This window comes from Anabrus simplex, chromosome 1 (assembly GCF_040414725.1).
Source record: "Anabrus simplex isolate iqAnaSimp1 chromosome 1, ASM4041472v1, whole genome shotgun sequence".
Classification (NCBI taxonomy): domain Eukaryota; kingdom Metazoa; phylum Arthropoda; class Insecta; order Orthoptera; family Tettigoniidae; genus Anabrus; species Anabrus simplex.
This window is the reverse complement of record NC_090265.1, coordinates 879,920,456-879,937,450: the sequence shown is the minus strand read 5'-3', so window position 1 is coordinate 879,937,450 and position 16,995 is coordinate 879,920,456. Positions and strand designations below refer to the sequence as shown.

The following is a 16,995-nucleotide window of genomic DNA, read 5'->3' as shown; positions in this document are numbered from 1 at the left end:
TCTCATGCTCATGATCGCAATGCACCAGTACATGTTCAATGCAAAAACTTCCCTTGAGATTTTCTCGAGAATTCCTAAATAGTACGCCTTACTACTTGCACACCACGTTGTCCTACTGGACAACTAAAAGTGTACAAAGTTTGAAGATAATCCACGATCTAAATGTCGTGACCTCCCCTTGTAAGCTGACAATGCCCACCCCACCTAGTAGCCACAAAGGTACTTTCCTTATCTTTGTTTATTATATGACTGCAATGTAATTATAAGAGATTTTTACAACTTACTTTCACGGACAGGTTTTCCCAACATGAAAATGTAGGACAATATAATTAAGAGAAGCACTTGTTGAGCTCGTATATGTTCAGGAAGGTTCAGTGTTCCTTCAGGGAACAGAGTTTTGTTTACCAAGAAGTAGTGTTTCCTTTCAACTTCTACAAGCTTTAGCCCATAAACCTGAAGAAAACAGAAAAAACAATTTATAAGTGTGGAAAATTAGGTATCAACTTATTTATAGGTATTCAGCCACTTACAGTACACTAAAAGGTATAAAATATAAAAGCTTCACACACTATAATCTCACGACAACGTTCCTTATATAATGTAACAGTACTTCATGCAATTTCAATCTTCATGCATCAATACGGAATTGAACTGAGATTCTCAGAGTGGGACTGACTGAATGATATGATATGGATTTGCTTTTTCTGTACAGCTCATGGGGATTCCCTAGATTGCTTCTCATCTGAACTGCATAATATTATTTCACAATATGCAAGCTTTTTAACATTATTATATATTTTATACCAACTGATTGCACAGATTTTAATTTATAGTAATTAGCCAATGACAGAAAGGGGGCAAGTAATAATACAATAGCTACAGGTGAAATACGCATTTCTGGAATAGGAATTTAAAATACGAATTTTCTCCCAGAATATGCATTTATCTGCGCTTTCAAACACCGGCCAAATTTTAAGTAAAGATGTGGCTTACATAGTAATACTTTTGCTGCAGACCTTTACATACTGTATTGGCTCAAGAATAAGACAAGGGTATTTACATTAAAAAGTCCTTATAAAACCAGAATCACCTTATATTTGCAACATAATATTTTAAAATTGGTTTGTGCAGCAAGTGTCACACAACGCTTTGGAACTGAGCTCAAGGTCACAAATAAACCTAAATTTCTCCAAGTTTTCATTTTTTTTTTTCTAATATAAGGCTTCAGATTAGCAACATACAGAACTGAACACAATGCATTCGAGAACTTTTGTAAACTGATACTTGCATGCGAAACCACGTTCTTCAGTACAGTATAACCTTTAAAAACTCATGTAGGCCTAGAGGTAATTTATTGGTACAAGACTTACAAAAACTTACTACATATATTGATAACCAAATAACAAGGGAAGGTAAAAAAATAGAAGGCATTTTGCAGTCGTGCTGAGAGCTTTTGTATGAGATGTGCTTCTTTATTTTATTGTAATCGAAAAATAAGAAAGTACTTGTAATAGATTGTTTGTTGATTAGTTGGTTAGTTTGGCATCAGTGGCTTGGTTTGGCATTAGTGTGTCCAGGGTTCTCTTCACTTCTGCCAGCCTACCCCAGAGCGACTGCTTCAGACCTGCAACCACCGAGTATGCTAATATATCCTACATTACCACATATGACAAATGCTGTAGCTGCTATTGGTTGGATCTCATAACAACTGCTATCAAAAGAAACTCCAGCCAGAATTCCCAGCGTTTTAAAACTGATATTTATAACATTTCTTGAAAAGTGTCTTGGAGAAGTTACAATATAAGGTTCAAATTGCAGGTTTCATGGGAGGCAAAACATACTGATGATGTACAGCTTGCAGGAAGTTTCGGCGTTTCTGAGTGCAATGAATGACTAGGTGATATACCCGTGCTTCACAATGGAATTCTACATTGTATACAGAATTCTAGGTTAAGTTGTGTACACGTTGTAAGATTGTATTAAATTGCATAGCTCTTAACTTTACCCCAGAAATGCAATGGGGAAGTCACCAAACGCCTTTTCTCATGTGAAGACTGGGTTAGGGAATTTTCATTGTAATGACAGGCCCTCTTGCCTACTCTCAGTCACAATGAAGTCGGGGAGCTTTCATTATAATAGCAGACTCTCACTCTCCATCTGCCTTTTTACATCCTCAAAAAGACTGTCTTACTGAGCTCGATAGCTGCAGTCACTTAAATGCGGCCAGTATCCAGTATTAGGGAGATAATGGGTTCGAACTCCACTGTCAGCAGCCCTGATGATGGTTTTCCGTGGTTTCTCATTTTCACACCAGGCAAATGCTGGGGCATACCTTAATTAAGGCCACGGCCACATCCTTCCCACTCCTAGCCCTTTACTGTTCCAGCATCGCCATAAGACCTATCTGTGTCGGTGCGACGTAAAGCAACTTGCAAAGGAAAAGACTGCCTTAGTGGTTTTCCCAACTGAAATCAATATAGGTCATTACAATGACGTCAGTAGGAAAGCCACAATTAAAAGCAATGCTATCAAATGAAATACTCGATCAAATAAAAAAACCCACAATTTTCTTACTTTTAACATACTACGCTGCCAATCTAACAGTCAAAAGTTCCAGAGCTGAAATGACCAGGCTGCAGACAGCCGTGAGCCATGAATACTCTTCTGCCATCATTCCGTTAAGTGTGGACACTGCTCATTCCAATCAGCGCGTCAGAGTAGGCATCAAATAGCTGAAATACGATGATGAACCAGTGTGTTACGAACCAACAGTATCAAAAAATGTATGAACCAGAGGAATGGAATGCTAAAGAAAAAAGTTTTCTAACTCCCCCGCTATTTCCTGCCAATATTCAGCTGAAGGCTGTTATACTCGGTACGCAGCAGTAATGCCATCTATCGGAGTTAAGTGGCAGCATGAGAGACAAAGAACATCACAACAAACAAGGGTCAATGTAACGTTATTATTGATCAATGGTATGGGATTTCCATATCGTAGGCCTTCACAGTTAGTTTTCTTCCGACTCTCAAATACCACTCTTATCATAATTGGTATGGTAAAACTGAATAAAACATAAATGATAGGATATTGTATTCTCTATAACTTGTGTTATGTAGTACTTTTCGATCAGACCAATAACATAGGTATTTGAAAATTAAATTTTAGGCACATTCCCCTAAACTACCATTTCATCCAGGGTGAATATTTACAGCCTAGACTGTAGTTTCTTATTCCCCAACTCTACATACCAGTTTTCATAAAAATTCTGTTTACCATTTTCTCGTGGCTTGCCTTTGATATGGACTTAACAAAAAAAAAATACAAATTCACGAATATCTCTGTTGTCATAGCCAGTATGGTAAAAATGTATATGACAAATGAAATGATCAGAAATTTAATTCTATATAACTTAGTTATGTAGTATTTATCGACAGGACCTCTAATAAATATTTCAGAATTAAATTTTAGGCCTTCCCCTAACCTACCATTTCACACAGCGTTAATAAAATGACTTATAGCCTAGATTGTAGTGGCGCATTCCCAGACTTTACATACCAATTTTCATTAAATTCTCTTCAGCAACTGACTTGTGATTCGCGTACAGACAGACATGACAAAAAATTAAAAAGTGCATTTCGTTGTTATTGCGGACACATCCGATACAGAAACACCATTCTTTTAAAATTCTTATTTTATATATATATAGATGTTGGAGGAAAGACTAAGAAATGGTTAAGAACGTTGGCACATCAAGAAGAGCATTCAGAGGACCAAAGATAGGAAAACTGTAATACTGATAGGCTTGCTTCTGAATTTGTATTGGAGAAATGAAATGGGGGATAGCCAATATGTCACAAAGTTATCAGAATGAAGGCTTCGGAGATGGCACTCGAATTGAAAGTACTGGTAACTGAATTTAAGGGAAGCCGGAGAGGTATAAAGCAATGATGCAACTTTCAGGACTGTAATTTGATGTCATGCTGCTATTGTGTAATGTCTACCAACAGATTATGCCGATAAGTTGATCACCTATCATTGGTACATAACAAAACTAAGAAAAGCTGATGGTCAGATGGGAAGCGCAGATTAAACTCTAGTAATCTCTGGCATGCCATCAAATGTTACTGTGAAGAAGAAAGGCGCAAAAACAATGATTACATATACTGGTAATGAAAAATCGCACATTAGTCATATTATTGCAGATGACAGGAAACTTCCAACCTCTGATATTTTGAGAAGGACAAAGCTACCAAAGGAACAGTTACAACCAGGCATTATTTCTAGGGCATAAGGGAATTGCTGGATGACAAATGAACTGGCTTTAAGTTGTTTGATATCGTAGACCAGTGCCTTATTACAGCACAAGGGCATACTAATTCTTGATACATTTTGTGGGCACACAACTGAGATGAAGAAAGGAACAGATGGTAGAAATGAACAAAGGCACTGTCATCCATAAGGGAATGACTAAGCAGCTTGAAGTTCTTGATGTTGTGGTTAATAAATCACTTAGGTACCATCTTTGGAAAGAGTACAATGACTGGTTGCTAACTGGGATAATACACTTGATGGTTGCTAACTGGGATAATACACTGACTGCAATTTGCAAGCTTAAGAAACCAAGCATCCAGGTTTATTGGCAAAATGGACAGCTACACACTGTGGGAAAATGAAGTGTGAACCATAAAAGGGTTAAAGATGATGTACTGTGTCTAATAAGATGGATGGGAATGAGGGTGACACTGTGGGAAGACTCCAACTCTGAATCAGGCTTCAGCACCAGTAGCAAAGACGGCCTGGGAGAGGAGGAGGAGAACGATAATGATGGTTAGTAATTTATGCACTCCTGAATTTTTATAATTAAAATACCATTTTCTTTCCTAAATTTACTGTACTTTTACGGGCTTACTAAATGATTTTAGTTTTAAGAGTGCCTGAATAATACGTTGTCATTATTAATTTTTCCTTGTAAATGCCTTCCTGAAATTCAAGATCTTATATTCAAGCCGATATGGTATATGGTGTGTGTATATATATATAAGGAAGCATTCATTTGGTACACAAATCAGGGCTGTATTGGATGACTATTACTGGTTCCCTCACAATTTGATTGTTATAATAAACACTAGCACAATACAAAAACTTTTAATACTCTGACATTATTAGGTTATAGCTAATGAGTTATTAGTTAATAGCCTGAGAATTGCCACAGTGAGAACATCATTTCAAGTGCAAAGGTGCATTCCGAGCATGTGTGAAGACCAGATTAAAATGTGTGCATATGTCAATTTCTACAATATTATTATTAAATTACTACCAAAGATAGACTTAGTTATACATCTGGACACAGGTTCAAAATCTAAGAAGGAACCTACTTACTGCGATGTTGGAAGTGAAATGTCTAGTTACGGCCATTTGAAAATGTCAGTACTATAAACGAAGGGAGGAAAATATTAGCTGATGGTGACTCACCATGAGCAAAACAGAACAACTGAAAATAAATGAATGGAGGTGCAGAAAGCAACCTTCTATAAAATGTATTTGGTACATTTCACAAAATGGACAACATAGACATTCACAAAATGTTCATAGCAAACCTTTAACTTGCACCATAAGCAGTGATATGTGCCACAGTTATCACAGAGGCTCGTGTCAATAAGATCAAAGGCAAACTCATTGGGAGCCATAAAACGTTCAGGATGATTAGCTTACAGAAAGAACAAATATTCATATTGGTATAACATGGTGAAGACAACTGATGGAAAGAGCTGTCATGCAACCTAATGCAATACAATCTGCCATGCAATTTATCATGATACTGGCTATCCTTTATGGCATAGTTGCAGATGGTATGATAATATGTTTTGTAGGTACAGAAGAAACAAGACATCTAGAGGCTGAATTTGTCCAGTGGTTCCAAGTGCATACCTGCCAACTTTCAAAATGAGAAATCCGGAAGATCCTTAAGCGGAAATTTCTTAACACGCGCATGCGTAACAGTCTTGAGACATAATGAAAAAGGACGGCAAGGACAAGTCAAATACAGTAGAACACCAATGCATCGTTCCCGGAACTGTCGTTTTCCCGTATTCATCGTTGAATTTATTCGGTCCCAAAAATGTTCCATATAAACCAATGTTAAAAATCCCCGCACCTATCGTTTCTCGAACTATCATTTTATCGCATCAATCGTCGAAAAATTATTTGTCCTCGGTCACAATTTTACTGCATTGATCGATCGTACGCAAGAAAAATATGTGCAAGTTTTTTTAATTTAGAGGAACTGCCCAATACTCTTAGCATACAATAGCGGCAACCTGTTATGCGCGAATGTACGTGCGGTTCGGAGTTAGCAGTCTTGAACAAAGATCTTGTAGGCTGGAGTGCTGTGCGCAGGTTTTTCACGTGCAACCTCGCTACAAGCCTCCTGGTGCCAACGCTTCTCTTTAGCCCAATAACCGACCCCTAGAAGTATTCTTGTTTACAAGAATTAAAACGCAGGCAGCGTAAAACTCAAATTTGCCACCATTTTCTGTGTTGGTATACACTGGCTAGGGCTGCCAACTTATTGAAAATAAGAGAATATAGCGCAGTACATCAGATACGTTTTAACTAGTCACAGGGTGAATAATCGCGTAGCACCTTGTGGAGTGTGAGGGATGCTAAAGGCCTGTTGACTGCTTTGTTGCCCTCTGCCCAATAGACTCATTACAAGCCAGACTAATAATCTTTTCTCAAAGCCTAGTCTTGAAACTAGTTCCTAAGTTGGCAGCTTCACACAAGCCGCTGTGACATCGTTCGAGACGCGCCGTGTTGAATTTCTAAACTCTGTGGCTTCGTCTGAGCTGAGCTGCGAGAGCCACGCCGCGCCATGTTGAGTACTAACCTATCGTTTGCAAAGGGTCTACAGAATTTTTTCCTAAATACAGGTTATTGTTGCAATATCCACGTATATCTTTAATTTGCAATAAAAGAACTGAACTTAAAGGTTTTTAACTGTTATGAAATGTGAAACGAAACGGCGTAAAAGTCACGTTTTTTATTTTCATCTCGTAAGCCTATATCATGGTTGCAACATTTTGATACCGGTATGTATAGTATGAGTTGAATGGTTAGCACAAGTTGGCTTTTGATTCAAGGGGTCTCGATTGGGTCGAGGATTTTAACTTTCCTTGGTTAATTCCAACGGTTTGGAGGCTGTCTGCCAAATTACATATTAGAATTCATCTTAGGTAGGGTCGCATTTTCATATAGGCGTAGATCGCCTATCACACGTCAACTCAAAAGACCTGCACCCGGTTCCGGAAGCCACATGCCAGTATTGTTTTTATAATATTTACATGACAAAAATGTCCCAATACAATACCTGTATTTATTATTTTGCTTTCCCCCTATTTTTTATGTTGCCCGCATCCATCATCATTTTCCCCCTGCCCCCTGAAAAACGATGCATCGAGGTTTTACTGTATATGTTATGATCACCCCGGAAATTAAGTACACAAAGTTACATCTTAATGAGTGCTCATCTGTTTTCACTTAACACTGGGAACACTTTCCGTGATCGTATAAAACTAGGAAATTAAGCAGAATATGCCCCCCCCCCCCCCCCGAAAAGAATGATAATATAGTTTCTCATTACGAACACCATTAAAACTACTAAATAGCTTAGAAATTCATCACACAATTCCACTAGTTTCAGTACTACCGCCAATGTTACACATACACACAAACAAAGCCTTTCAGCTGCTATGAAGCACGACACAGTTACTAAAGTTGTTTTATATAAATTTACAGCCTGCTAGTTTTCACGGATTTTTCCTCAAAATCGCAGCCTGCTACTTGTTTGGGAACATCTCATTGAATGAAGTAGCAGTTTGAGATAGAACAGGTGACAAAAGCACAGTGATAATCGATAATGTGATTTACCGGTCGAATTTCAAACACTGCATCTCGTCAAGACCAACTACAATCAGAAAGCAAAACCAAGCGCAGATATTCAAAATCCGCACAATAACGTTGTTCATCCGTACAACCGTAAAACACACTCAAAATCCGTACATTTTACGGAAAAACCTGAATACTTGGTACGCAAGCGGTATGAATTTCGATGTCTCATTCTAGGAGGGTTAGTTTTGTCTAAAAGAGGTATAAATTTTATATGTAGACCAGGAGCCACTTGTTTAGTGTGATGCATTATTTTGCATTCACAGCTCATGGTGCAAGATAGAAGATTGCTTTGAACATTTTGTGAACGTCTGATGTCTTTTTTTTTTTTTTTTTTTTTTTTTTTTTTTTTTTTTTTTTTTTTTTTTTTTTTTTTTTTGTGTGTGTGACAAATACACTCCATAGTATCTGCACCTCTCAGACATTCATTTCCTGTCCTTTTCCTATGCATATGGCAAGTCAGAGGCAGCTAATATTTTGCTGACACCATTCTTATTATTGACATGACATATTCAAATGATCCTAACTGACCTCATACTCAAGTAGATTCCTGGAAAGCTTGAAACAGAGCTCTTGCCACCCTAAAGGCAATTCTTCTGATATAAGTGAAAAGTAAATGCTTAGATGATTTCAGATATGCAGGCCATGGCCGCTACTTACCTCGCTAAATACCTCCTTGGCTTTTGCTATGACTGTATTGAAGCAACGGCCATGGTTTTTCATTGCGTGAGATGCTATGTCTTGACGCCTCAACATACTTTTACGATAATCTTGGCTCAAGATATAAGCTACAGTATCATTGGTCATTTTCTCTAGTTCTGCAGGAGATAACTTGCTTGCTTGTGAAGAACCTGAAGGTAAGTATTCATCATCATCATCATTCCTAGACTGTGAAGTATGAGATGAAACATCGGTGCTATTTTTCTGCGGCAGCTTGGACTGGGATTTGCCTTTTTCTTGTGATAAGTGTTTGGAAGAGCCCTTGGCTTGAGAGGAGCTAGGCTGAGAGGCGTTTCTCACACAGGAAGCCTGCGAGGACGAGGGCATGGATTGTGTCTTCTTAACTCGTGCTGACATTTCTACATGGAAGAATATACACATATATTATTACCAAAAGCCATACATAATGTGAATATCCCTTTATGCATACAGGAATATTTCAAAATCTACAGTAATATTTTACACACAATTCCTATTCATAGAACCATAAAAGTTTAGAAAACAAGACAGCTAAGCCTAACTCTTTAGGCCTACAGCTGAGATATAATTCAGATATATTTCAATAATGAATTAACAAGAGTAAGATAATGCAAGAAAAGCTTCAATATTTCATACATTCAGTGAAAATTCTCCTAAAAACTGCCCCTGTTAGAGACGGATTTTGCCAAGTACCGATTTAAAACACCATACAGGCAATATATAATGTACCTCTATTTTAAGGACCACCTTTCTTTCCAACCAATGAGCAGATATTTTCTTGGCCCAGCCTCTTTTAAAAGATAATTTCCAAGTCTAAATCTATTGCACACAATATGTACCTACAACTGAAATGTTTCTTTATCTGCCATACAAAACAACATGGCAACCATGGTTTTAAAGCATGTCACTGAAGACACTTGACTGTCCAACATTGTATGGCTGGATGTTTAAACTGACTCAACTGGTCCATCAACATTCTGCTAGTGATCCATTGTTGGATGCACTAGCGAGTGGTTGGCTGTTCCAAGAGCTCTGTATTATCTCAGTGATGAAGTAGTTAATAGTTGTAGAAATTGTAGCAAATAGAGAGAGTGTGTGTGTGTGTGTGTGTGTGTGTGTGTGTGTGTGTGTGTGTGTGTGTGTGTGTGTGTGTGTGTGTGTGAGAGAGAGAGAGAGAGAGAGAGAGAGAGATACATTTAGTTCCACAAATATTGGTGTTAGTGTTTGTAGTAATCTGCAATTAGTGGTATTTATTTACAATTTTCATACTGAGCTATTTCGTAGGCGTTCACTAGATTACAACCTGTAATTTAGGACTGCGTGAAAGAAGAAATATCTCTTTTTAATATTATTAAAATATCAGTAGGTTTGTTGATAAAATACTTACAAAGACAGGATATTAAAAAGAGTAATAACTAGGGGGCTTATTTTTTGGTGAAATAAAACTGTTGATTTCGGTGTTAAAACTGACACTATTTCGGTAGGTATTTCGTGAAATAAATTATTATACTGATTGATGTTTCCTGCGAAATCTTCCTTGTAGTAGCGTATGGGGTAAATGTAACTAACTTTGTGATAAGGGGTTTTAAACTCTCGTAATTTATCAGTGTTATTAAATCTTAGAAAAACCAACTATGCAAATTGTTACAGAAATCACTGATACTTCGAAATGAAGTTAGGTGATCTACCCTGTGATATGTATCTATACATAGCCTACATTTTTAGACGTTGAATTACTTGTCTCCAAAGTACAAACTAAGCATGATTTCAACATTATCAGGATGCAGAGTTGTGCGACAGTCATAAAGTGTCCTTGTGTAAGTAGAGAACCTCCTCTCGCTAACCACATTATACGTCGGAAACCATAATGCTTGCGATCACTTGGATGCAAATTCACTGTGGTATTTTATAAAACCTCCTAAAACTTTGCTAACACTGTGTTCTTTCATTTCCTCAACCAGATGTGCTTTCATTGCATTTTGAAAAATCGTATAGCTCTGGAAGATGTTCATGGATATGCTCTTTTTCCCCGGACGGGGATGAGTAGGTCAGATGGTTAAAGCGCTGGCTTTCTGACCCCAATTTGGCAGGTTCGATCCTGGCTCAGTACGGTGGTATTTGAAGGAGTTCGAGTACGTCAGCCTCGTGTCACTGGTTTACTGGCATGTAAAAGAACTCCTGCGGGACAATATTCCGGTATCTCGGCGTCTCTGGAAAGCGTAAAAGTGGTAGTGGGACATAAAAACAATAACAGTATTACTACTCAAACAGGCGATTTATTTACAATAGGCCTACCAATACCGTCATACTTTACAGTAAAGACAGTATTATTTAAACTTTCCTTTTATATTCATTCTCTTCCTGATGCCAGGATTATCCTATTTTTCTAGAGGAATGTTGGCTTGCAGGAATGCTTTTTTTTTTTGTGTCTATTACAAATTGCTCTCTATAATTTTTCAACACCTTTACGATCTGTAAAGTATCGCCGATTGTTATTTGCCGCTTAGAATTATATTAATTAGCTTCATTCTGATTCTCTGCAGTGCATATCGCACGTTTCAACTTTACGAATATTACCGGTACACTACTGATACATTAGAATCTTTCTTGCAGCAACAAATACATAGAACCCCTCACTGTTGTATTCTTCGGCCCTCGAAAAACCTGTTATGACTTCAGTTTTCGGCATTTTTATACTTAAATGTTGAATATTTGCCGATAAATGTTCGTAAGTATCGAACTCTCATTGCGCACTGCTGTATCTACGATTGGTCTTGTATCTTGTTACGACCACAACGCTATTTGCTGTAATCGATAACAGATATTGATTTTTATCGACTGCCTTAGAGATCGCGGAACTGAACACACATACTTTCCATACACAGTGCGTACCGCTTTGTGTGCATTTGTGTGCAGAATATACAGCGCTATCAAGCAAATGAGAAGGAAACTACGATAGTCAAGTCCTCAGAAGCATTTAAACGTTTATTGGAGAGCTCTTCCGGTGCCATTTCGCATTTTTCTCTCCAAGTGGTGTATATTTCGTGACTATTTGCGCAATTCGTGCAATAAATCAAATTTCGCGATATTTCGCGAGTTCATTTAGCTAAAATACGGTATTTTTAGTACCTGGGAAGTCATATATAGACAAGAAAGGAGGTATCAAAAAAACTCGTGCATATCGTTATTACCAAAAAATACGGCCCCTAGTCATAACTTTGGCAATAGTTATATTAGTGCAAGCTATTGACAGGGTATTTCAAATAGCAGTTCAACTGTTCCATCTATCACGAAGGTAATAACTTTTTAAATAATGCGATACTGTTGCAAAATTTGTTTAATGAAAGGATTTCAAAGAATATACAGTATTTCACTGGCGAAATAGTTAACAGTCATCGTCTTGATATTGATTATTGTTGCTCTTCGTATTCAAATACTGGCATTGTTGACTACATTCATGAACAAAGGGTGTAGTGTATCAAGAAAATATAAATAAAAATCAGCTGATTCTTGTATTCCGATCATTTGTAGTTCTCAGTAGGCAGTTAAAGTATCCGTAATTTATATTTCACACCCTCGATCTTTCAGTATTTATGAGCAGTTAGCTAATAATAATAATCAAGTTTCTATATCACAATAATAATTATTAAGTTAATCTTGTAATGGACCACCTTTCCAATTCTGTAATATGCAATATTACTGAATTACATTACTAAACTAGGAACTACTTTCGGCCTTGGCTGGCCATCTTCAGCTTTAATGTAATACATCTAATAACTAAACAAATGTACAAACATATAATTGACATAAAACAAATGTACAAACACACAACAGACATTAAAATCTGGGATGAACTACGTGTAAAACTTAAAAAATAAATTAGGCTCTAAATTCTTAGCATCTGGAGTATACTCATCATCCAGACTCTTTCTTGCATTAATATTCATAGAATTGTTAGTTCCATCACTGCTAATCATTACAATTTCAATTGCAAAACAGGAACTGGTAAATGTTAATTTTGTAGTCAGATCGTCAATCACCAAATCTACTTGAGTGGTGTTAGCAATATGCAAGCCACTGGAAGCCACTGTAAATAACCACCAGCTGACACATAACTGCTAGATGGTGTTTCCATATCAACCAAACTATATAAAATGAAATGTTCCCATAGTGCCTGTTAAAATGATGCTGAAATGCTGTTGGACATTGTCAGAACGGCACATGAAGATATGGTTAAAACTGACACATTCTTAATTTGTGGCTGGTATAAATTCGCATTGACATTGACATTAAAATCTGGGATGAACTACGTGTAAAATTTAAAAAATAAATTAGGCTCTAAATTCTTAGCATCTGGAGTACACTGCAGTATCCATGAAGATAACCTCAAGTTGCAGCATGTGGTGCGTGGTCTATTGTTGTGTACCTCATGAGGAAACATCATCTAGCAGTTATGCGTCAGCTGGTGGTTATTTACAGTGGCGTCCAGTGGCTTGCATACTGCTAACATCACTCAAGTAGATTTGGTAATTGACGATCTGACTACAGAATCAACATTTACCTGTTCCCGTTTTGCAATAAAAATTGTAATAATTAGCAGTGATGGAACTAACAATTCTATGAATATTAATGCAAGAAATATTCTGGATGATGAGCATACTCAAGATGCTAAGAATTTAGAGCCTAATTTATTTTTCAAATTTTACATATAGTTCATCCCAGATTTTAATGTCAATTGTGTGTTTGTACATTTGTTTTTATGTCAATTGTGTGTTTGTACATCTGTTTAGTTATTAGGTGTATTACATTAAGACTGAAGATGGCCAGCCGAGGCCGAAACTAGTCCCTAGTTTAGTAATGTAATTCAATAATATTGCATATTACAGTATTGACTATAGACCTCATTTTTGCCATCAGAATGCTCTATGAAAAGTATTGGGAGAAAGGTAAAATACTTATAACGTTTTTCCTGGACATCAAGAAAGCATATGACCATGTAGCACCCAGGCATATACGGGAATGTTTGAGACATAAATTGCTCGATGACATCATAGCACGAGTACAATGATTACCGTATATGATGAAACCAAGTGTTGTGTCCAGGTCCAGGATGGAAGGTCAGTTTGGTTCGAAAGAAAGAGTGGAGTCCAGCAAGGAAGTTGTCTTTCACCACTTCTCTTCATAATCATAATGGATGAAGTTTTTAAAGCGGTTAAAAGAAAGGATCCAACAACTAATGCCCTGGTTTTTGCTGATGATGTAATGGTATGGGGTGAGACAGAAGCAGAAGTACAAACTAGACTAGATCTCTGGCATGAAGCTTTTACAACCTTAGGTCTCAAAATCCGCAAAATGAAGACAGTTGGCTTGGTGATGAGTAGAAACTCTCCAACTGTTCATCTAAGAATCGGAGATGGATATTGTAGACAACTTCCAGTATTTAGGTAGTGTTCTGTCATCAGACAATACCATACATCAAGAGATTAACAACAGAATACAGAAAGCTTCTAAATTCTATCACACTGTACGTCAAATACTTTGGGATAAAACATTGCCTTTAGTTTCCAAGATCAGCTTGTACAAAATATATTTGGTACCTTTATTGACTGACGTATAGCCTAGAAGCAGCAACACTTACTGGACCAACAAAGAGTCGTCTTCAGGCAACAGAAATGAAGTTCCTCCATTCTCGTCCACAAAACACAAAGGTGGATAAAATAAGGAATGTGGATATCCGCAAACAGCTTGGATTGGAAAGAAGCTTGCTGGAGATTGCGATGGTATGGTCACATGAAAAGAATGGACCCTCACAGGACTCCTCGAACATACTTTCACCACAATGTTCCTGGGAAGAGACCAAGAGGAAGACCTCGTGATGTTTGGGAAAAACAGATATTGAAGGACCTTGAATTAGAGATGTGAACTGGCATCACATATATGAGCAGCATTTGTGGATGGATAGGACAAACTGGAGGAGGCTCGTACACAACCGCACCCGGCTTGCTGGAGCGAAGAAATGATACGAGGGTAAAATACGCGGGTATCATTTCTCGTCCTTATCAGCCTATGTCTGGTGTTCCACAAGGCACTACTGGGGCCTTTGTGTTTCCTTCTATTTGTTAGTAATCTGCCATCACAAATCCATTCAAGTAACTACCTGCTCTAGGCTGATAACCTTAAACTCTACAGGGTAATTGAAAAGACGAGTGACTGAGTTGTTACAGTCTGATATAAATAATATTAGTGATTGGTGCAAAAAGTGGCATTTAACCTTAAATATTTCAAAGTGCAGTGCAATATCCTTCACGAGAAAATCGCAAGTCAGTGTATTCAATTATCATATAAAGGATCAAGAAGTGATGCGTGTTAATAAAATTAACGACCTTGGTGTTATTTTTAGTAATCAAAATTGTCTATCTTTCAATGAGCATGTGTTAAATATCGTTAACAAGGCATTTAAAATGTCAGGCTTCCTCAAAAGAAATTGCAGGAGTTTTAAATCTGTTGTCCCTTTGAAAACTGTATTTCTCACTTATATAATCTAGTCTAGAATACTGCTCTGAAGTGTGGATCCCATCACAGCAATACTTAGTTAATGCCTTAGAGCGAGTAGAGATCAGATTTTCAAAATGGATCAGTAAAAATTGTTTGGGTATCAAGCTGTCATCAATAGATTATGATTTGTTTTGTACAAACATGTGTATTGAGTCTCTTAGAACTAGGCGCAGGTATGTCAACGCATGTTTCATACACAAATGTATCGGTAATTACCTTGACTGTCCCAATTTACTCCAGTTGCTCCGAATTCATGTTCCTTCCCGCAACACCTGATAGGCTGTCACCTTTCACTTACCCAGGTGCAGAACAGAATCACATAGGAACTCTTGGTTTATGCAGGCCCTAAGATCCCTGAACGAAATTAGCAGGTTGGTGGATATATTTCATTCATCAGCTAGTGAAATTTGCAGATATCTTATGGACACTTAATAGACAGTGTGTTGTTCCTTGTAACTTGTTCTGTGCATTTGGTAACTGAAAGTTATACTTCCTTTCTTCGGTCATTTAAAATGTTAAACACTTTTCTGTTTTCATGGTTTCTTTTCTTCCTTATGTGTTTTGTAAATATGTATATATTTTATATTGCTTAGTTATAATTAGTAGTAGTAGTAGTAGTAGTAGTAGTAAGTGCTGTTAATATTGTTATTATTTGAATGTATTATATCATCAGTAATTGGAGAATTAATAACTCTGTTGATGATAAACAAATCAAATCATGATAGTATTGAAAAGGTGGGCCATTATGACATTAATTTAATAATTATTATTGTGATCACAATTCAGTACAGATCAAACCATGAAGTTTTTATCCTATGAAATTCCTATATCCCCATAATTGCAATTCAAGTCTGTGGCGAAGTTTTGACAAATATTTTTGAGAAATTATTGTAAACCACCTCATATTTTTCAGCATTTAAGGACACTTTTATTCTCTGTCCCACAGAGTAGAAAAATAATAGTAATCTACCATCTGTAATAATCACATAATCACATTTCGGTTGAAAACTGTAGTGTAGATACGGCATATTAGATAGTATCTTGTCTGTTATATTCGTGTGTATCTTTGTGCAAATGGCAGGTTTCATTTCTATTACAGCATAGTAGGATAAAGTAGTACTAATATTAATCTGTCTACGCATTTAACTTTGTTGGTAATCCATGAGTAGTTCTTGCGAATTTCTAACTTTAGGCCTAATTGGAATTTTCATTTATTTGTGCTTAGTAATAACCTATTGTAAGTAGGATAGTCTGAATGTAGTTTAAAAATTAATGTAGTGTATTGTAGTAACTTATTAGAAACTGAAGTGCTTATTCTATTATTTTGAGCAGTCTTGCAAATTTCAAACTTTAATTATTGTAATTTCATTTTCTGTCTGAGCTTAGTAATAACCTGTTGTAATTAGGAATACGTCTGGATGTAGTTTAAAATTATTGTAGTGTATTATAGTACCTTATTAGAAACTAGTGTGTTTATTCTATTACTGTGAAATATTTGTTTAGTATAGTTTCTGTAGTAACTCACTTACTAGAATTATGTTGTAGTAATTGGGGTAGATTTAACTGCAGTTTAGAATTGTGTAATTCTTGTGTATTATTTTCTCTTTTCAGTAATAACAGCAATTTAAATCTTGTTAGGGTGTTGTCGGGGAAAAAATTGTACTATTAATTAGTATTATAGTTGTAGCCTATATCAATTACCTTACTGTCGTGTGATCTTTGTGAGCTATCCTAGACAATATTTCTTTCCTTTCATTTTTACTTTGCACAGAGTAAGTTATCTTATTTTTCCTTTT

General features: G+C 36.7%; 1 protein-coding gene across 3 annotated transcripts in view; it reads right to left on the bottom strand.

The window, feature by feature from the left end:
- LOC136874358 (non-structural maintenance of chromosomes element 3 homolog) overlaps window positions 1-16,995 on the bottom strand; it is a 165,354-nt gene that overhangs the window by 134,596 nt on the left and 13,763 nt on the right. For all 3 annotated transcript variants that reach the window (XR_010860256.2, XR_010860257.2, XM_067148000.2), the window contains exons 2-3: window positions 8,606-9,024; window positions 285-453 (exon numbers count right to left, since the gene is read on the bottom strand). Coding sequence is in view for 1 of the 3 variants with exons in the window: in XM_067148000.2 (XP_067004101.2) it covers window positions 285-453; window positions 8,606-9,022 (586 nt within the window). In the remaining 2 variants the exon portion in view is untranslated. The remainder of the gene's footprint in view (window positions 1-284; window positions 454-8,605; window positions 9,025-16,995) is intronic.